The sequence below is a fragment of the Hakea prostrata genome, chromosome 9 (genome assembly GCF_041222555.1).
Source record: "Hakea prostrata isolate BN-2017 chromosome 9, UWA_Hpros_2, whole genome shotgun sequence".
Taxonomy (NCBI): Eukaryota; Viridiplantae; Streptophyta; class Magnoliopsida; order Proteales; family Proteaceae; genus Hakea; species Hakea prostrata.
Window position 1 is genome coordinate 1270261 of NC_142608.1, and position 21978 is coordinate 1292238.

The 21978-nt window shown below is 37.7% G+C and overlaps 2 protein-coding genes across 2 annotated transcripts; both read right to left on the reverse strand.

Moving 5' to 3' along the window:
• Positions 1 to 1963: 1963 nt before the first annotated feature.
• Positions 1964 to 3818, reverse strand: LOC149003910 (fructose-bisphosphate aldolase, cytoplasmic isozyme 1). Its single transcript, XM_089169080.1, has 3 exons — positions 3710 to 3818; positions 2919 to 3601; positions 1964 to 2451 (listed from the first exon to the last, which is right to left on the reverse strand). Exons 1-3 carry the CDS (start codon positions 3735 to 3737, stop codon positions 2089 to 2091), a joined length of 1074 nt encoding a protein of 357 aa, XP_089025206.1. The 5' UTR covers positions 3738 to 3818; the 3' UTR covers positions 1964 to 2088.
• Positions 3819 to 5185: 1367 nt separating this feature from the next.
• Positions 5186 to 20290, reverse strand: LOC149003911 (uridine kinase-like protein 3). The gene is made up of 16 exons (XM_089167757.1): positions 20126 to 20290; positions 17023 to 17058; positions 16778 to 16933; positions 15293 to 15384; positions 14618 to 14687; positions 14040 to 14158; positions 13617 to 13713; positions 12879 to 12958; positions 11766 to 11960; positions 11514 to 11597; positions 11337 to 11397; positions 10872 to 10932; positions 7172 to 7265; positions 6940 to 7012; positions 6515 to 6597; positions 5186 to 6255 (listed from the first exon to the last, which is right to left on the reverse strand). The coding sequence occupies exons 3-16, from the start codon at positions 16929 to 16931 to the stop codon at positions 6082 to 6084; spliced, it is 1437 nt and encodes a 478-aa protein (XP_089023883.1). The 5' UTR covers positions 16932 to 16933; positions 17023 to 17058; positions 20126 to 20290; the 3' UTR covers positions 5186 to 6081.
• Between the last annotated feature and the right edge of the window lie 1688 nt (positions 20291 to 21978).

Genomic DNA, 21978 nt, shown 5'->3' on the forward strand with positions numbered 1-21978 from the left:
GTATCCCTATTCTCATTATCTTATTGATGGGAGTAATTTTTGCTCAATGGATGACATTAGTTACAAAGCTACAATTTCACTGTATCTCTAGAACCATCAGTATGAAATGTCATGGAATTAATTACTTTAAAAACATGATGGGGGAGAGGATCATAGCAGTACACTTTGGCCCCTCTCCAATTTCCACTCTTACAACAAATGGATCTATTAAAGCATAATACTTAGTTGTATTTGTAGTTTTATATATTTGTATTATATAATTATGTTTATTGCATCTTTGCATCTTTGCATATTTATTTTGGATTCCAACAAATGTCACCATGGGCAAGTTATCTGGATCTTGATGAGGTGATGATATATTCTCTGAGGAAACAGCTTCTTTTATGGAAGTTCGGGCACTTGCAAGGCCTGCTTCAAGCTTTTTTACTTTGCTATATGTACTAGAGTGCACATCAAGCATATCTCAATCTTCTAATAATGCATCTTGCTTTCTTCTTCTATCCTGGGTTGAAAAAGGAAAGCCAGAGTGTATTGAGGATTGATTTGAAAAAGCCCAGAAAGAACAGATGAGAAACGGGACATGTTCTTACCCATGGCGAGGATAGATTTGTGCCAATACCAAACCATAGAGGTGAAGAAGAAATGTTGAAGGAAGATAGCCACTGAGATGATGAGAAGGATAACCAAGAACCCATTGTATATAAAACTGCCAGAAGCAGAAGCAGAGGAGATAAAACTAACACAAGGGTGTATAAGGAAGGAGCAGAAGATGACCAAGACGAGGATGCTTTGTTTGGATGCCTCATATCTCTGTTTGGTTGTTCTTGACTGATCTCTGAGTCCTGCATTTGCCAGGCCAGACAGTATATATGAGGCTTCTACTGGAGGGTTCCTGTATCTCTAATGAGACAGACTGTAACTGATAAGCTCTAGTTGGTATTGTGTTGCATATGGTTGAGATTTTGATTTTGACTGCTTTTGGTTTTTTAATTTTTTATATATATATTTTATATATATATTTAGTTTTTATTTTGTCTTTCATATATATTTAATATATATTTTTTTACTATTGATTTTCCTCTGTATCATACATCTTAACTCTTAAGGTTACAAGATCAATCAATTGGTCGACTAATAATCGGTCCGAAAGAGGTATTACCATATCTATATCTTATTAGTTATTGTGTTGATTATAACCCATGCTTCACATTGTGTTGTCTCCGAACCTGTAGAGTAGAGGATCCACATTTCTTGAGAGTTTGGACTTAGACTCATGAATAGCTGTGGCTTAGGGTTTCTAAGTGCATTTATATATTCTCTTGTAACAGAACATTTGATATAACTGTTTTGAGAAGAAATAGTAAAAAACCTAATGTTGGACATGGTCTCACATTGAAGTGAATTAGGGTAAAATCCGTGTCTCTTTCTTTCTTGTTTTCTATTCGATTGTGTGTGATTGATAACTTTAATCCTAACAAATTGTTGGATTCATAAAAAAAAATCTTGATTCCTTAATTAGGAAAATCTAGGGTAACATTACTGTCATATTTGCTTCCATCTCTTGGAGGGTTTAAGTATAGTGGCTGCAAGAGCCCTATCCAGTTTGAATATATCTTCTGCTTTTATTTTTTTTTTTTTTTTTTTTTTTCAGGTACTTGTGGAATGAAATTTGCCCTACTGGTTGCAGTAAGCTAGATGAGAGTAAGAAGACCCTGCAAATGCTAGCCAAAATTCGTGGATGGAATCCATTGGGACCCAAAACTTACAATCAAAGTGAAATCATCCATAGTTCCATTTCAAATTGCAACCCTCTTAAGTCCTTTTCTTGGCCATCTTGGGATCAACTAATTAATAATCACAGAGAAAATCATAGACTTTGACATTAAGTGAAGAGGCATGCCTGCATGGTCATGTAAATATCTGTTACCTTACAACATGGATTATCATGAAGTGAGAGAAAGGATAGATAACACAAATATGAATTCAGTTTAGTTAATTATTTAAGGTCCACAAAGATAGGGAAGAAGGAATGGGGAGGAGAAGAAGATACATATTTTCATGAAGGTCCATAAGGTCCATAGTAATTAATCAGTACTTGTAACCCTTGACGTACAAACTCTCAGCAGCTAATCCTCCAGCAGCACCCCCGGAGTACTTGCCAAGGGTGGCCTCAGAGTTAGCCTTGCACCTTCCCAAGAATACCTCCTGAGCTTTGCTCACATTCTCCTTCTTCCCACCCCATGTCTTGAGTGTACTTTGTTGCAGAGCTCTCCCAAAGGAGAATGACAACGTCCACGGCTTCAACAACTCCAACTTATTCATTGCGTTTAGATTTAGTGTTGCTTCCTCCTCACTCTGCCCTCCTGACAAGAACACAATCCCCGGCACCGCCGGAGGAACTGTTCGACGTAATGCCACAACCGTGTACTCTGCAATCACCTCCGGAGCCACCTGTGCAATAGTAGTAATACTTATTATGAAGCAAACCAATGCCAACCAAGTCTGAATCCTCTACCCACATTGTTGGATTCTTGACATATGTTCAAAATTGATGCAAGATTCTCTATTTAATAAATTAGCTAAAATAAAACTTAACACCATTAATCATCGTTTTAAAAGATTTACCAAAATTAGATGATTTTGCATCAATATCAGATGTCAAGAATTCAACTACGTGAGTTAGAAAATTTCCTCTCCATGTGAATAGAGGATTCAGACTAAAATTATATATATGACACAAAATGCACTGGATCACTTCCCTGGTCAGGAGAGCACATACTGCTCCTCTAATGCTTCTTCAGAATATCTGATAAAATAATTCAAAGGTAGGACCCAGTATGGCCCAAGTACGGTTGAGTAGTATGTGCTCCCCTGATGAAGGGTTGATCCAGGCTCGAAACATTCATGTACGTAGGTACCTTGGGACTATCAGAACCAGGAGTGACCATATTGGGCTTGAGGAGAGTTCCTTCAAGGAGGACATGGTGGTCGTTGAGAGCTTTGTAAACAGCGGCCAATACAGTCTCCGTGACGGCGGCGCATTTCTTGATGTCATGGCTGCCGTCGGTGAGGATCTCAGGTTCAACAATGGGGACAAGCCCATTCTCTTGGCAGATGATGGCATAACGAGCTAAACCCTGAGCGTTCTGCTGGATACACAGCTCGGATGGTTCAGTGGGACCAATCTTAAGCACAGCACGCCACTTGGCAAAACGAGCACCAGCTTTGTAATACTGCTGGCAACGACTGCCAAGTGAGTCGAAGCCTTGTGTGGTGGTCTCACCATTGGTTCCGGCGATTTCAACAGTGCCCTTATCGACTTTAATCCCAGGAATCACGTTGTTCTCTTGGAGAACCTCAACGAAGGGCTTACCATCTGTGGTTTTCTGGTAGAGTGTCTCTTCGAAGAGAATGACACCAGAGATGTAAGGGAGGGCGTTGGGAGAAGTGAAAAGAAGCTCACGAAGTGCTTGTCGGTTGGACTCAATGTTTTCAACGCTGATGCTAGAGAGTCGCTTGCCTATGGTTCCTGTGCTCTCGTCTGCTGCAAGAATTCCTTTCCCTGGAATTGCTATGTACTTGGCATTCTTTATCAACTCATCTGAGAAGATAACATAACAGAACATACCAGAAAACCCAATTAAAATGCTATAAGTTTAGTTATTATGGATGGGTCATCAATCTCAACTAGATGAAATTTTAAGAATACCTGCATATTTTCCTATGAAGGCCGACATAGCTTCGCTCTCTGCTGCTGCTGCTGCTAGTGATGTGCTTAGTAAGGAGTGGATAAGGGAGAGGATTCCGAAGACTAATAGAGGCAGCAAGTTGTATATATAGGTAGAGCAAAGCAGGGGAGGAATATGCCAAAAGGATCTAGTAGCAAGAAGAGACACTTGTCACAGGATTAGCCCATGAAGGGTTATCGTATTTGGATAGAGCAACGAGTGATCAAACTCAATGCTAGCTCTTGCACTACTGGTCCCATTACAATGAGACACAAAAAGCTTTTGAAATCCCTCAATTCATCGTAGCTAACTTAGCCGACCTCACGTCTCGCATGCATGCAAACTGTTGATTCTCCACCTCATCCACCGTCCTTGGGTCTATGTCTCATATTATTTGGCTTCAATATGCAACATTGAGCTGCCCTAACGGTCTAGATGTAAAGTGGAACATCAATTTTGTTTTTTTTTTTAGATTTCAGTGACGTAGTTAAAAAAATAATAAATAAAAACGGGCCAACATAATTGATCTAGACCATAGACCATTGGCAGCTCAGCGTAGACACTGAAGCTCAACTAGCTCTCTCTCTTTGTATTTGAATGATTGAAAATTAGCATTGCTTGGTCTTAAGTGTCACCCAAGTATGTGTTGTGTGAGGAAATTGCTTGAGTGTTGCGTAATTAATGCACAATGCCTACAGCGAACAAATCGAGATCTCGACTATCGATATCTGAAAAGTGTGTTTTCACAATTTTGAGAAATGGACGGTCGAGTTTGAAATCTTGATCGAGATCTTGATCTCAACCGTTCACAGCACAATACTACACATTAATTGCATAACCCTAAGTCAATCCCATTGTGTGAACTCATGTTAGGTACTTGTTTAGTAAATCAACAGCTTCAAGTGATGGGACAAATTAAATCAAATCTTTTAACACTCTAATGCTTATGTAACAAATTAGACCCTACTAATTGCATAACAACTCAAGAATGCCACCATGTTATTAATTTCAGGGTAAAAAATGAAAACCGCCTGCCGGTTGGGTGGATCATGCATCCAAACACTTCTAGGCTTGGCTACACAAAAGCATTGCCCTAGAAAATATTTAGGAGCTTTCACTGCGATAGCAGATATTTTGCAGTGCAACCATGTCAAAGCCTAGAGTGACATCAATCAGGATCACAGGACTGAGATATTTTGCCCTAGAATGGGTAACACAAAGGATTGCCCTAGAAGAATTCAGGACCGTTCACCAAGGCACAAGATATTTTGCACTGCCAACTATCTCAAAGCCAATCAAGATCACACAACTAGACAAGTACTACCTGGTACACAGCACCTTGCAGCCTACAGTCCAGATCAAAACTTGTGGTCAAGATTTTGTTTTGCAGATAAACTTTACTAAAAGAAAACACTTACGCAAAAATGAGTGGTCGAAATCGAAATTTCGTCATGACTGCAAGTTTCAATGTCAACCATAAGTTATGCAGTGCACAATACTGAAGCAATTCCAGACTGGATAGCATTCGAGTCTTTATCTCAAAAAAGAACATTATTATTATTATAGAAAAATACAAGGAGACAACAACACGTTCTATACCTAGGTGCAGGAACACCACCAATCACGACTGGATAGCTATGGTGATCATTGCACTCCTATCGTCAATACCTCTCAAACCATCTGCCAACAGTAATAGCTGTGGTGATCTCCTCCATGGATGTGAACCACAGAAATCAAGCAATCTAGCCCCAGTGAAAACTGAACCGTATTCATACACTTCTGATGGGTCATCAACTCAAGTTAAGATTGACAACAACTTCACTACATTAATGTCCACTGAGAAAACAGGCAATTTAACCAGCAATAGGTTTAACAACAAAGGGTGCTGAAGCAACGAGATAAACCAATTAACAGTACAAGGGTGAAGCATGTCAGAGGGGTACACTTTCTGTAAATTCATCTATCACAAATAAATATAAATATACCAGAAAATGCTTTTTCCTTGACACTACTTGTATGCTGTACAATCTATATTTTGATGAGGGGTTCAAGCTCATGTAGGATATGAAACCTGCAACTAAGTATCACTCAGCTTGTGTCCACGGCTGGAAGGAGGCAAAGATACCAAAGGTAGGTTCACTCAAAATTAAAACTACAAAATTGACTCATGATTCATGAAGAAATCCCCTGGTTTCATTGTCACAACTAGATACCTGTATAAAAGAACTAAAAGAAGGATCAAAAGAAATGGGGAGGAAAGCAGATAAGGTGTTGTTCGCATTGGTAGGTGAATTAACACCCATGCACAGTCATATACCACGGGACTTGGATTCTTGTACACCTCTCCTTTGAGCTATACTGGGGACCCAACTTGCTGATCGTCATCATCTGTGCCAAAATATCGGTCCCCAAACTCACCCATGCCAGGAATGACACGGTATTCTTCATTCAAACCCATTTCGATCTCAGATGTTACAATTTTTATCTTTGGGAAACTTTTGCAGACTACATGTACTCCTTGAGGTGCCTGTTAAAATAAACAAGTTTTGCAAAAATCAAGAACAGAACAACTATAAAACATAACCAACTCAAGCATCTTTAAAGGAATAAAAGAACTTAAGAATTTTAGCAAAAAGATTGATAAGAATCTCCCCTTCTCCACCCAATGCAGCCTCAGAAGAGAACACAAGGTGTGGTGGTGAAGAAAAGGAAAAAGATGCTACGCTACTCAGAAAAGAACACAAGGTGTGGTGGTGGAGAAAAGCGAAAGATGCTACACTACTCACAGATATAAGATTAAGAAATATGATGTTGGACTCTGGCACACCCTTCCTTATAAGCAAAGAAATAGCTTGAACAGCTGAATTCCCTGGAAGATAATAACCAAAGTAAGTTTCTGAATGTTATCAGTGAAGATCAGGCACTAAATGAAAAAGGAATATAACCTTAAGGCCTCACAATAATATAGAAAAGGACAAAATGTAGGTGAATATGAGATGGCACCATATTCATCATCCCCAATTAACTACTCCATATTCATGTCTTTATGAGTTGGTGTGCCATCTCAGCCTGGACTGTAAAAGGCTAAATTAATTGAGGATGCTGAGTAAAGGTTCATATTTTTGCAGCGGTGATCCTTGAGTAGAACACAATCATATAGAACATACTACTATGAGAAATTAAAATTATATAATTCTAAGAATGGACAAACCTGTGCCAAGGATAGGATCCAAAAGCAACACATGCCTGTCTGAGATATCATTTGGCAGTTTTTCGTAGATTAACTGTACAATATTTTAAACTTCAGAAAAGGATCCATGGTAGATAGACACCAAAAAAGAAACTTTAGATTAACTGTACAATATTTTAAACTTCAGAAAAGGATGTGAAAACAAGTTACAATTGAAACAGGGAAAAGAATATTCCAGGAGCTTCATGCAGACCTGTTGCCCATTGTCACCTTCTCTGTGAATAAGAATCTTCCCAATCTTTATGCCTTTACAACATGCTCGCAGAGCATTCTCCATACTTTCACCACTATATTCAGTTGAGAAAATAGCAAAAAGTCAATATAATTTTTCAAGTTTAGAGTATGAAGAAGGACTGAATGATTAACTTATTCCACGTTAGTCCGGAGGCTAGTTGAGCAGAGAATTCTTTGGCTAGTTCTTACAAGACACTTTTCAAATCCACTATGTACAGAACAATCATCTCTTAAGCATAAATCAAAGAGATATACCCTTAACCCTACTGAATTACTTGATTATTTAGGTCCTCTGTGGGATGTCATCAGGATTTATAGCATATACTTGGAAATTTTCTGTATAGAGGCTACTTTCCCCTTTTTTGAGACTTTTGGCTCACATGACCCAACTCCAAAATTAAATTTACGTCAAGTCCATGAGCTTAGTAGCTATTCTTAATTTAGGATGCTAGTGTTGCTCATTTCTTCCCCCCCCCCCCCCCCCCCCCCGAGAAACTCTTTTGGGTCAGGTTGGGTGGGAGGTGAGTGGAGGGGAGGGGCTGTTCTCATTTATAAAAAATAACACTATCTTTTACGCTTTTGTTTCTCTCTTTCCATTAAAATTCCTCTTACTTTTTTTGTTTTAGAAGTCAAGAACTTATCAACGGTATAAACTCCACAATACAATGCCCTTATACAGGCTACCCAAAAAAAAAAGTTATCTATATCTCAGAGAAGAGATATGTGAATCACCTTCTGAGTTAAAAGAGGGGTTAACTGGAGAAACTGGGAAACCAGTTCTTTCTCTAGGAATGCTGAATGCAAGCTGTACTGGTAAAGGCAAAAACCTCAGAAACAAGCAGTTCTTTTACAAAAGTTAAGATAGAGAAAAAATGAGCAACAAAATTAAACATGTTCATACATACCTTCGCATCTTTTATCAGGAATTTAACTTTAGAAAATTAACCTAGGCAATGGCCTCCTGACTACACTAAGATAATACTTTTGTAGAAGATTAAATGTTCAGGATAGTGTTGTAATGGTTTTGGAAAAAGTACTAGTGCCAGATCCCAACATGATACATCCCTTCTCTGTTTTAGGCCCTGAAATAGTAACACAGGACTACTAGAGTCTAATAGTAGAATTGGGAAGAGAAATTCATTGGACCACAACAACAGCAAGCCTTATCCCAACTAAATGGGGTCAGTTACATGGATCCTTGCATATGCCATACTGGAAACAAAACCTAAGCCATGCACATCCTTTCTCACCACTTGTAAAGTTCTCTTAGGTCTGTCCGTAGCTCTCCTAGTTCCTTCGATCTAGATTAAATCACTTCTCCATACAAGGGCATTTGAAGGCCTCCAGCAAACATGGTTGTGCCACGTCAATCGACTTTCTAGTAACTTATCATTTATCAAAGCTACTCCCAAACTAGCTCTAATATGACCCTACATTACCATATTCTTCCTAGTTTTTCCAGTCATCCATTTTAGCATCCTCATTTCTGCTACACTAAATTTGTCCATATGATGTTTATTGACAACCCAATACTCTACACCATACATCATAGCTGGTTGTACAATAGTCCTATAGAATTTTCCTTTGAATTTTAAAGAAATACGTTGATCACACAAGACCCCCAACGCACCTCTCCACTTCGTCCACCATATTTTAATTCTTTGGGAAACATCATCCTGTATATTACCGTCTTTATTTATGATTCAGCCAAAGTACCTAAGGGCCTGTTTGGTTGCATGAGTCTAAAGATTTCAAATATCTAGAGATTTCAAATCTATGGAGTCATAATTCATAAAATTAACTGTTTGGTAAATATGTGGATTCATCTAGAAAAATTATTTGGTCAACGTGACTTTTGTGAATGCGCAAATGTTTAGCGCTTTTATAGTAGGGGTGAAATCTCTCACCCCATACCTATAAATCTATAGATTCATGTTTTTAGTATAAAAAGATGAATATCTAGATTTCATGAATCCAGAAATTTTCACAACCAAACGGGTATAAATTTCCCATTCATGAATCCACAAATTTGAATTCTTTGGATTCATGTAACCAAACAGGCCCTAAAATAATCACTTTATGGAATCTCCTTCTCATGAAGTTTCACCACCTCATCATCCTCCTGGTCACGACCAGAGTTACACACTAGATAATCCATCTTTGTTTTACTTAGTTTAAAGCCTTTTGATTCCAAGGTTGCTCTCGATGATTCTAATTTGGTATTAATCCCTACTAGTGTCTCATCTATCAAAACATATCATTAGCGAAAAGCATACACCAATGAACCTCATCCTAAATGTCTTTTGGTTAAATCATCCATTATATGTGCAAATAAATAGGGGCTTAAAAGCTAATCCTTAATGTAGCCAAATTGTGATGGCAAATTCTCCACTTTGTCCTTATAATTGTTCTTGACTTGTCAATGAACCATCACATGTATCTTTAACTATGTCTACATACTTACTTACAACATTCCTTTTCTCCAGTAGTTGCCAAATTAATGCCCTAGGGACTCTCTTATAAGTTTTTTTTAGGTCAATAAAGACCATAAGATGATCTTCCTTACACTCTTTATATCTTTCCATAAGTCTCCTAATAAGGTAAATAACTTACATTGTAGATCTTCCCAACATAAAACCAAATTGGTCCTCCATAATGGTGGTTTTATGTCTCAAACGGGTTTCAATCATCTCTCCTATAGGTTCATAGTATAACTCATTGGTTTTATGCCTCTATAGTCTACAATTACTACAAGTTTGAATATCTCCTTTAATTTTGTAAATTAGGACCATAATGCTTCTCCTCCATTCATCAGGCATTTTCCTTGTGCTCACAATCTTATTAAATAACTTGGTTAGCTAACCTAGCCCATATGTTCCTAAACTCTTCCTATGCTCTATTGGGATTTCATCAGGATCTTATGCCTTGCCTACTTCCATCTTCCTTAGAGCTTCTTTTACTTTAAATGTAGAACTCTTTATGCATATGTATGATAATTGGACAAAACATTTTAGTGCGAAAACCATTAGGTGCTCGAGAAGGGGCATGCCTTGGCACAACGGTTGGTGGACCATAGTCGTAGCCAGGAGATCAAGGCATTAAAACAGCCTCCCAGCAAAAATTGTTGAGGTAAGACTGTGTAGGAAAACTGCACCCCCCCCCCCTGGGGGACTTTGCTTGTGCGGAGGCCATTGGCATCGGGTTCGGCCTTTTAGGTGCTCGAGGGAGAAGCAAAGTACACTGTTTAAACAGTGGTATTGTTTAGAACAGTCCAGGTAAGATTTGTAAGACTGCCCCAAGGAACCATCATGACAACTTTATAAAAGGGGCAAACCTGGTGCCAAAGGTTTCCACACAAACAGAGTCCAAGGGGCAATTTTCCTACAACCCTTACCCCAATTTTAGCTAGGAGGGTGTTTTGATACCTTGACAATTTTACAATCAGATATAATCAATTTTTGTTTGGTTTAGAATGTCTGTCCACAGCAAGAAAGTCAGACCAGCAAGACCTGAAATTAAAATTTCAATCAGAAGTTCATCTACAAACCTCTAAAAATAATATCTCAATCACAAAGGATATGCACAAAGGAGATCATAAAAAATCTAAGGTTAACATCAAATAAACAACACTAAAACTAGAAGCAGAACAGAAATTGTACCTTCTAATTACCGACACACCACATAACCTTTTACAGAAATCGACCCCAGTGTAAACAGAACCTGCATTTTATGCCAATGAAATTAATTGCATATGTGAACAACAATACTCATTTACTATTGTAAACAAAACTACTAAAAATCTCCCCTAGTGACCTCCTTTTTTGTTAGTGAATAACAAAAGGACAGCACATGCACATAGATAACCTACAGATTACTGCTTGGCTCAAAATGTTTAAACCAAGTAATATCATCCGATCCAAAGAATGGCTTCTTTTTTGTTAGTGAACTACAATTTCAGAAACAGAAGACAGCACATGCAAGCATAGATAAATTGCAAATTGAGTGTTTCTCTCAATTGTTGAAATCAAGCAATACCATTTGCCCCAAAGAAAGGGGGGGAAATTACAAAAATTACATTAAAGAAAAGGGATATCTTTTGTATATTCATAGAAAAGATGGCTCACCAGTTGGAGTGATAACTTGCTTTTCTGTAAAAGGAAGATGCCCAAGGCCATGTTCAACAACCTACAAGTGATGAAAAATATTTGGTCAAGCACCGCCAAGAACAAAATTTACATCCATAAGACAACAAAACATAATATAATGAATTGACCAATATAAATACAAAGTAAAAAACATACCAAACGAATCAACCGATCAGCATAGAACACAAAGTCATGTTTTGTTGTTTTAGCATCACGTATAAGCGTATGCATGCCACGTATCTGTATTGAGTAGGTAAAAGGTATTGGACCTTACTAGAAGCACAGTAAGATAGGAAACTTTGACTTTAGACCTTAATAACATACCAACTGACACTAAAAGTTCATTAAAATTTCAGAAGTACCATACCCCAAAGGAAAAGAGTCAATAAATAGTAACCTAGACAATACCTGAAAAGTTGACTGGATGACATAAAGGTTTGAGTATATTTTACAGAGATCATGTTGACCAAGTTTCGTATGAATGTGTTGCACAATCAAATCAATGGCCACAGGATTATCTCCTCCCCGAGGAATGATAATATCTGCATACTTCTTTGTTGGAAGAATGAAGTCATCAAAAGCAGGTTTGACAAACTTCGAGTACTGCATAAAAGATTGAAAATTAGCATCCTACAAAAACAAAATAAACTTTGAATTTGATTAATAGCAAGGGAAAACTGAATGATTTAGCTTCAGGCATCAGTAATCTCCAATAGCAAAAATCAGTGAACATCATCAAGGATCCCAGGACCTAGGGCACTGGTCCTTTGGACATTGTTAATCATCCTTGTTCCACGCAGACTTTGAAGGTCTGAAAATCCCCTACCAGTCCATGTGGATGAATTGTATGTGTTGTAACTAATGGATTCAACATAGACCACCCATCTAGAAAGAGGGACTGAAATTTCTGAATCTGGGGAGGGTCATAATGTATGCACCTTACCCCACTTCAAGAGGCAGTTCCCAACTCAAACAACCACTAGGCTGCAATGGAGCAACCTTGCCATTGCACCAATGTCCATCCTCTATGATGACATATATATAAGAAATTGATTTGGTAACATGCAGATTGCTTTAATTCTTATCCCCTGGCTAGGGACCAGAATGTTGTCAAAATGTTGTCAATCCAACTCTTGCTTTTCCAACTTGTATTTTTGAGTACTTGTTATCTGAATCTGTTTTTAAGCAGTCAAAATTTTCTTTTATCATAATAAAGAGAAGAGGACGGGGAAAGAACCATGGTTCAAGATTTCTATTTTAACCTCCTAAGTCCCTCTTTTTTTCAACCAAAATTTGGCATGTTCTGGCTGTGGCCACTTTGGTGGTTGTAAAAGTCACATCAGGGGGACCATAATCAAACATTTCTAACAAAATATAGGAACCATTACATTGTAACACTACTTCTATAGATATACAGTAAATGAAATTCAAAAAACGCTATCCACCACACAAGCAAATCAAATCAACCATCCTTCCACAATAAAAAGTAACATTCAAAACAACAAATGGGAACTTCTTAACTTGGTCAAGTACTGTTCTGATATCTCTGCCCTTTTCAACAGTATCACGTCTTATCCTCCTCGCCAAACGTACATCAGCATCTGCACTGAACAACTTCCACTGTGAATAGCAAAGAAGTAGAAAATTTAACACCAGAAGACAGCAAATCAACAGAGAAATGGAATGCAAAGTTAAAACCCCAATTTAGAAAGAAGAAAAAAATGGTGTGCATAGTCCACGCAGAGTTTGCACTGCCGGCATGTGGTGGAGGGCAAGTTAGGAGAAGAGGGGACTAGGAGAACCAGAATTGGAGGGGAGAATCACACAAAACACAGCCATCTAAACTCAAATTCAGTTCTTCAAAATCTTCATGTCTCTGTTCTATAATACAACGAATAAATAGAAAAGACTCTTGCATGAAATTGAAACTATAGAAATGAAGGGGGATTAACCAAGTAGGAAAGCTTGAAAACCATCTTACTTCTGACTTCTGAGAGATGATCCAAAAACATGCTACTAATTCTATGTGTGTGTGTGTGTGTGTGTTGCCCATCATCAACACCACAAGTGCATGAGTATCATACCAAAGCAATAAAAAAATTTCATCTCACAAACTCCAAATGAGTCAGGTGCAGTATCTTTCAAAGGTCTGAAGGTAAATCTGTATAATTTGTGCACCTAAGTCAATGAGTGTCAACCTAGCCAGTAGGACAAAGTACAATGGAAATAATGTACTTCAAAGGGAAGCAGCAAAAGAACCTGTATCAACAAATATCTTCATGTTCATCAATTCTCGGACACGTGTATCATGGAAAAGCAGTATGCCTTCCAAAATTATTACATCAGAGGGATTGACCTGCAGCGGAATATACAGAAAATGAAAACTTAACAGTATGTTCAAAGAAGTGACCAGATAGAGTAAACTGGACTGAAAGTAAAAGAACACAGGAAGTACGTAAAACCAAGGGAAAGACCTGCAAACTCAATATAAGAAATTCTCATCAAAGGGGACCTCATATTCTAATACCTCCATAATTCATACTAAGACCCCATGACCACATTCAATCATGCATTTCTCTTTTACGTCTACACACTAAATTCAAATATATATATAAAAAAGGGGTGGAACAAGTTCATGCTCCGATGCTCTTCATTAACCAATCAGAAGTAAAAGAATCATACCCTTCTTTTTGGTAATACATTGTTTTTGTAACTCTTAAAGTCATAATTAGGAGTATCCACCGGCTGGCCCTGCTTCAACCTCTCAATAGTCAATAGTAATTGCTCCGTATCAAAAGCATCTAAACTCAAGAAAAAAGAATATTGTGAGAAAAACAGCAAATCAACACGAAGCATGTACAAACAAATGTAAATAATTGTGGACCACCAACGTGCTTCGTTTTTTACATGCTTTGCTCAAACCTCTAGAGAAATAAACCTATGTCCTAGGTAATGAATATGGTAAGCAAATGGCAAGCAAGCTAATTGCAATATAAATTACAAAATAATCAACAGGGTAAAAGGTATAGAATAGAAAGAATATATATATATATATATATATATATATGATTCAAGAATACCAGTAACACAAACGGTGATCCTTTGGATTACATAGGACAAAAATAAAGGATCAAACTTGAAAACTAAAGCAGAAAACCATCAAACCAATATATATATATCATAAAAGAGAAAATAATTTGCCACAAACTTTCATGGGAAGTTTGCATAGAAGTTGTTTGCTAACATAAGACAAACATTACCAGGATGGTCAAAGTTGTATTCATGAACTCGTGTCAACTCCTCTTCAGACAAATTGTGATAAAAAGAATCCTGCAATATCAACCATTAAAAACCTTAAGAAACTTTTCTTTGCAGGTAAGTTTAACATGAACAAGAAACTCAAAGAAATTTGAGCAGTTGGGCTTTATTTTATTCAAGAAAAGGGGAGTGGAACTTAGTTTGGGAACTAATTAAAGTTAATCCTAATCAGTGAACTGCAGAGAAATCTCTGAATAATTTTTCCATGTTGCTGAGATGCTTTTTATATGCCATGCAAATAGTAAACAGTAGAAACAACATCTGTATTGGCATGGATAGATGGGTTACTACTTACAATGAAGTGCTACATATTCCAATGTAATCAACTTATCATTTAGCTCTCCTTCAGTAAAATGAAAAAAATCTTCTAATGGATACATGGAGAGACCTGACCATCTTCCAATTAAGTATTTAAATATTAGCACCTAATAAAATGGAACAATTCTTGTTCTACCAATGATTCCAACATTTTGTAGCCAAATGCAAATGTGATTCTTCTTAGGATAGGCTAACTTTGTTAGTTAAAAAGATTTGCCATAGAACAGCAGAGAAATCTCACTTGATCAACTTTATCACTAGGATTACTAGAATCAGAAGTCTCTAAAAGCAGAAAATACCTGGTTAATAAGCACAACACGCTGATCCCGAAGCTGCTCAATAATCATATCGCAGACAGTAGTCTTCCCAGATGCTGCACCGCCCGCAACTCCTGCAGTATTGAGGAGTATCAAGTTTTATACGAGAATGTATGCCTAACAAAAAAGAAGTGTTTTGGCTTGGCAAGAAGTTAACTCCAAATCATAACAACTTGCTTTCATTAAGTTGAATAGCAAGAAGAAAAGAAATGATGAAAAAACTTTTGGTATGGACTAGTAATTCATAACTATCACATTATGTTATGACAGCTCCCAGATATGGAATGGGTAAGTAACCATCATTTTGACAGAGGCCATGAAAATATTCATAAACAAAAAGACGAAGAAGGATTCAAAGGAGAAAACAAAATCCATAAAAATGACAGGAAGCCCAATAAAGGGCAAGGAGAGTGAAAAGACCAGAGATAAGACACACAATTGCATAGGTAACCACACAATGGTACATCTTTCATTCCCACACTCTTTTCCTTGCCTAAAGAATTCCATTGGTCCCTGCAATATGACTGCAATCTATATTGTCAAAGAATCCTATGGCTCTAAAAGCCCATGATATTAAAAAACTAACCAAGCATCAAGTTGCTTGGGAAACCCAGTCTGCAAGGTCCAACTTTCTGCTCTGATGATCCAGACAGAATAAAGGTGAACTGCTCTGGTTTTCTAGGGGATCATACAATGAAAAGGTCCACGGTCCAACAATTGTTCAAAACATTGAACTAGACCACTGAAAGAACTTTTCATAGCGAGTAGATATTTTAGACTTTTACTCTGTTGAACTTCAATACAAAAGAGTCGGCATATGTATTATATATAGTAGAGCCTACATTAGAGAAAAAATTAGAAAGCACTACATTGTCTCTTCTTGTTTTCAAATTTTCCTTCTCTTTATCCCCCCCCCCCCCCCCAAAAAAAAAAAAAAAAAAAAAAGGTGCAAAGGAATCCTTTTAGAGAGGGTAGGAACTTTCCAATATTCATAGGAAGCCTCTTGAGCCCTGTCACACAGTTTTCTCTTCACTAATTGCAGCCTGGACAAGGAAACGTAGCTTTTTCAATGGAATTCCTTTTTATTCCAGAAATGTTCAAGCTTGACCAATCAATACTTTTGACCAGGACTGATCCTTTTGACAGGGAGGAAAATATATAACTAAATAAACTCATTTGATTCTTGATGAGGAATGATTACTGAATGTTTTTGAAAACTTCATATACATAGTCTCAGTACTGTTATTTGAAAACCACCAGGGACTTGATGCAACTTAAACACCAGTTTTAAATTCTCTTAACAGCACATTTGTAGTTTAAACCTTTATAAAGATCTTTCCCTCCAATTATATGGATGAAGCAACCGTTGAGGAAAGGATAGTTTCTATACTGAGGTAATTCAGTTACAGACTAAAAGACAAATTCTTATATTTATTCTTCATTTAAGAGATTTAATTGAAAGCTCACCAATTATGAAAGGCTGCTTATGCAGAGTTTCAGTTTCTGAGGTTGTTGGTTGCTCCAACTCCAAATTTCTTGGCTTTACTCCATTTAAGTGAAATCCAGAATAATGAACTCCAGATGAAGCTTCCAGTATTTCTACAGCAGATTTGGAACCCATATCTACTCCATACAGGGGAACAGAAAAAATGTCAAGATCTTAAAGAAAGTATCATCAACAATAGAATTCCTGTTGAACATATTAGACTTACCTGTTGTACACTGAATTGCACCAAGCTATCTGTTATCTGATACAAAGACACAAAAAAAGTGTACTGAGAAACAACCATTTAACAACAGCCAATGACAAGAATAGAAGCATCACACGGATAAAGTTTGGTGCCAACAAAGATTTCAACCATTCAAAGAATATAAATGCAATGTGGATGCAGTGATGTGCACAGGTGGCAGACTTCAAATTGGAGGATTAATCAGAGACTCAGAAGGCATCTGTTGGATTGGTTTCACTAGATGTATACAAGGAGTTAATATATTAGAAGCTGAATTGAAGGCCATTTGGAAGGACTATGGAAGGTGACAAGGGATGGGCTCTTTCCTCTTTATATGGAATCTGATGCCCAGGAAGCAATTTCTCTGTTGAAGCTGAATGTGCAAGCCCAAGGGAAGATTGCAAGGGTGGTGGAAGCAACTAAGAATTTAGCCAATTTAAATGGAGTCACAAGATTTTTCCCATGTCTACAGAGAATCTAATGGTGCAGCCGATTGGATGGCAAAGAGGCAAACTAACTTAGAATATCTCTTGCTTGATAGTCAGAATCTACCTCAAGAACTAGAGGTGATTCTTCAGGCAAATACAAGCATGACTCTGTAAGTTAACCCCGTTTTGGTATCCCAAAAAAAAAAAAAAGATTCCAACCACTCAAAAACCAAAATTATGGTCAAGAACGGTTGAAACCAAGTAATTTTTTTTGGGTAGAATTTGACATGTGATGACTGATGAGCTGGCTAAATGATTTAACCATGCCTAGCCCCCTCAAATTACCATCAAAACTTGACCCAAGAACCAAGCCCAATTAGCGCACCAATGACCAAACCATCAGAAGGGTAATTTGGTCTTTTCCCCACCCCCTTTGAATACAGAATACCAAAAGGGTCTGGTAAATTCCCATATATTTTTAGGAGTCCATATCTACTTTTTGTTTTTCAATTGGAAACTGAATCAGACCTAGCCGCACGCTTCGTTGAGAGTTTTGAGTATGATTTAGCTGCTGTTCTCTGAGTTTTAGCCTTAAACAGCAAGGATCTAAACCCTAGTTTCCTGGTGGTTCAATTTGAGAGGATCCTGAAGACTGGCCCAGACCCTAGGTTACATCACCAAAGTTTGTTTAAACTACCGAATATGGTTTAAACTAGTCGAAACTACTGAAACTACGCATGTTGAAATGGTTTAAAATAAGTCAATTTTTTTTTTTGGATGAATAAATAAATATATTAAAGAAGCGAAAGCAAGAGAACAAGGTCTTTAAGAAGAAGACCAAAAAGCAGAGCTAAAACCCCAGGAGACAATAATAAGCCTGTTCCTTGAGGTATCATCAACAGGGGGTGGGGAATAGCTAATAATCTAGAAGAAACATCAAAATAGATGGCGTTCCAAATCTTGTCTATAGAGTGAGATTAGGAGGTCCATCTCCGAAGATTGTGCTCCCACCAAAGGTGGTGGATCAAGGCACAAAACACTAGCTTACCGATCCGATCACAAATGGAAGATCCTGAAAAGTTTATCCAAATACATGACCAATCTCGCCCAAACCATAGGAACGCCTCGAGCGAGGCCAAATGGAGGAAATGGCTTTTCCCCAGATAAATTTGGAAAAAGGACATGAAAAGAAAAGGTGCTCAATGTTCTCCGAATCAGACCAACAAAGGGTACAATTGGGGTTAATGGGGACGTGGCGGCCAATAAGGAAGGATTGGGTGGGAACGACAAGGTTAAAGGCTCTCCAATGACGGGGAATGTGACCTTAGAACCAAAAGTTGGTATTTATTGGTCAAAAACTATCAACATTTTCTGGAATATTGCAGAAACTGGTCAAAACCTGTTGAAACTTGATATCCTATAAACTCCCTAAAGACTTTTGCTCCTTACCTACAAAACATAGATTTGTTTTAATGATCAAACCCATGAATATCTGTTGGTTCTTTTGTTTTTATCACATGGTACTACATCTATCGACAGCTACACTTTTGCCCCCAAAAAATTATTTTTACACCAAATCAAATGGGATACCCTTTTTTTCAAAGAAGTAAAAAACTCAAAGCACACCATGTGAAATACCTAATTGAGAAGTTTCAAAATACTTTACTGATTTAAGTTCATCGCCGCTTTTCGTGGTGCTTGTCCCAAGTAAGAGTATACGAATGTTTTACCCTGCTATCACAGAGAAGGAGTCTCCACACTTGAATTTGTGACTACTTGATCACAATGAAGCAATATAACCGTTGCACCAAGGCCTATGGTGCATATTTTTATCTTATATAAAATATTTCCCCAGAAAATTCATAATAAACTGTAGCACAGATAGATTGATACACAATCAATTGACTGAAGGGCGCCCATAGAGGCATCACCTGATATTAGCACCTAATTGCTATGAAAATTAAGCAAGGTTCTCACAGAATGCATTGATGGAGAACCAAAAAACTAAATAGTAAAAAATGAAAGCATTCAAGGGGAACTAGACAGTAGTATTAGTGGCGGATAGGAAGATTTAAGATGGTTCGGTCCATTAAAGATAACAGGTAAAGAATGCACCGAAGCAAGGCTTTGTTAAAACACCGTGGATCAAAAAGAATTTAGGTTGACGTGATTATGGGGTGGATTTAGTTCTGGTGAACTAAAAAGAATAAATTACTGTCCGCCCCAAAAGAGAAATCCAGATTCGATAAAACTCATCTTTCTAGGCCTTCATGTATTAAAAATCATCTACCCAAAATGATGGTATACCAAATATCATTAGCTACATCAGCAATGGGCCATAATAACTTATGATTTCCCAATAGTAACCCTTAAAAAGGATGACTCAAATACTCAATAATAAGACTTTCAGCAACTGTAACACGAATTAAATCTCAAGAAGACATCATGCAAAAATTGAATCTTTAGATATGTTATCTCAGGGAGACCTCCACAATAAACAGTAAGGTGTTGGGATGGAAGTGAAAAAAATGTTACAAATACAGATCAATGAGTCTGCACATCATACAGAAACTAAAAATCGACAAATGATCAACAGGAATGCAGATTAAACAAAACAAAACAAAACTGTGCCAATGTGGATTATTGATTATACTTACTGAATCGAATAGAAGAGTCTCTGCAAACTGAGATTATCCTGAAACACGGTTTGAGTTTCTAAATCCTCTAGTTTCGCATTTGCGGTTTAAGCAGATTTTGCATTTGCAGAAATTCAGTAATTCAGACGGAAGACGGAGATGATGATTCGGGGAAGAACACTAACATCTAGGCGTGTCTTTTTATAGGGGAATCGTTGGGAGAGATGTGCAAAACTTTTATGGAAAATTTAATTTACGAAAATATCCTTCCGGTTTATTGAAATTACGATGAGACACCTAATTTTGGATAGTTAATGCGTCTTATCAATGGCAGCTGTTATTTACTGTCCATTTCCGTTAGAACAATGCTCCGCCATCGTACGTTGTCGCTGAGTGCCGTGGAAATTGAGGAGTGAGGACAAAGACTTAGGCATTCTGTAATTTGAGTGAGGTCATTTTGGTCTACTAATTTGACTATGGAGAACAATGTAAAAATGAAAGATGAAGGTTCCACGTAGAAAACGATTCATCAGTGGGGCCCAATCGAGTAGACTCTGAGTCAGTGACCGTGTCAAAGACGATATTTAAACATGCTGTGAGTTCTCTGCTGTCGTGTGTCAGATTTCTGCGGCATGTCTCCGGATCGGTGCGGTGCGATAAGAACGAAAGTCCGACATGAAGCATCATGTGGGTCCCAATAATGATACCCTACCGCTACAAGCCGTTCACACTTCCATGTTCATTGCGGCGCAACCCGACCCGTACCCATGCGCTACCGCTCCCCCAGCCGCTTCAGCGGCGATACTATTCTGGCGAGTATGCACAGCATTCGCCACATATACCGGCGGGGGCCCCGGCCCCGCCCGCCCCGGCCCCGCCGCGGCCGTCCCGTGTTGCCCTGTGTTTTTCTGTTTTTTTACTTCCTTTTGCCTGGGCTGTCCTCTTTGGTTGGTGGTTGTCTCCCCCGGTTTGGCCCTGGTTCCCTCTGCTCCCCCCCGGGGCGTTCCCCCCCCCTGGCGCGCGCCGTGCCCTGCTACAGGCACTATACATATATACCAAATAACTAGTTGAGAAAATAAAAAAAAACTACAATACTATTTTGGAATTTTTAAATTTGAAATCAAACTTTAAATCTCAGTCTATTATTTGATATAAGAAGTGCACTACAGCAAATGATTTTTTCAAACACAAGAGATGAATTAGTTGGCAAAAGATGTCGAAGTTAGAATCCCCTCGAGGTCAGAGGCAAAGCACGTCTATATTAATTATTAATTTTTTATGTTTTCTTATATTAATTATTATTTCTAGAAAACTCTTCTGAGGATGTAGTCGAAGTGTGTATGAACTGGTCCCAATGAACATGTTCTATTTTTTTTGTTACATATGAATGGAAACTATTCTCATTTGCAGCTCAAACCCTTTGAGATTTTGGATTATCAATATCGTCATAAATGTCTTTGATCTTTTTTCTTATATACATACTACGATCTTTTATTTTCTAGTTTTGTGTGCCCTATCAACTATGATTGTTGATGTACCATCTCAGCAATACGTAATCATAAAATACCAAAACATATATAAAATTATCTTACCCATGGCTCCACTATATCTTCAAAAAGGTCTTTCAACGTAAATTTTCAAAAGACCTAGTTGATAATATTGTTTAAATGTCATGTTAATGGTTTCCTCAAGTATTTGTATTGTCAAGTTAAATTTACATTATCAAGGAAATGCAACTTTAAAATTTGTACTCATGGTGGAATATTAGTTCTACATGAAAATCTTTACGTCACCTAAATGGAATTGTATGATAAGAGAGAGAGAGGGGGAAGAAAATTACATATATATTATAATACTATATGACTTTCTAGCTA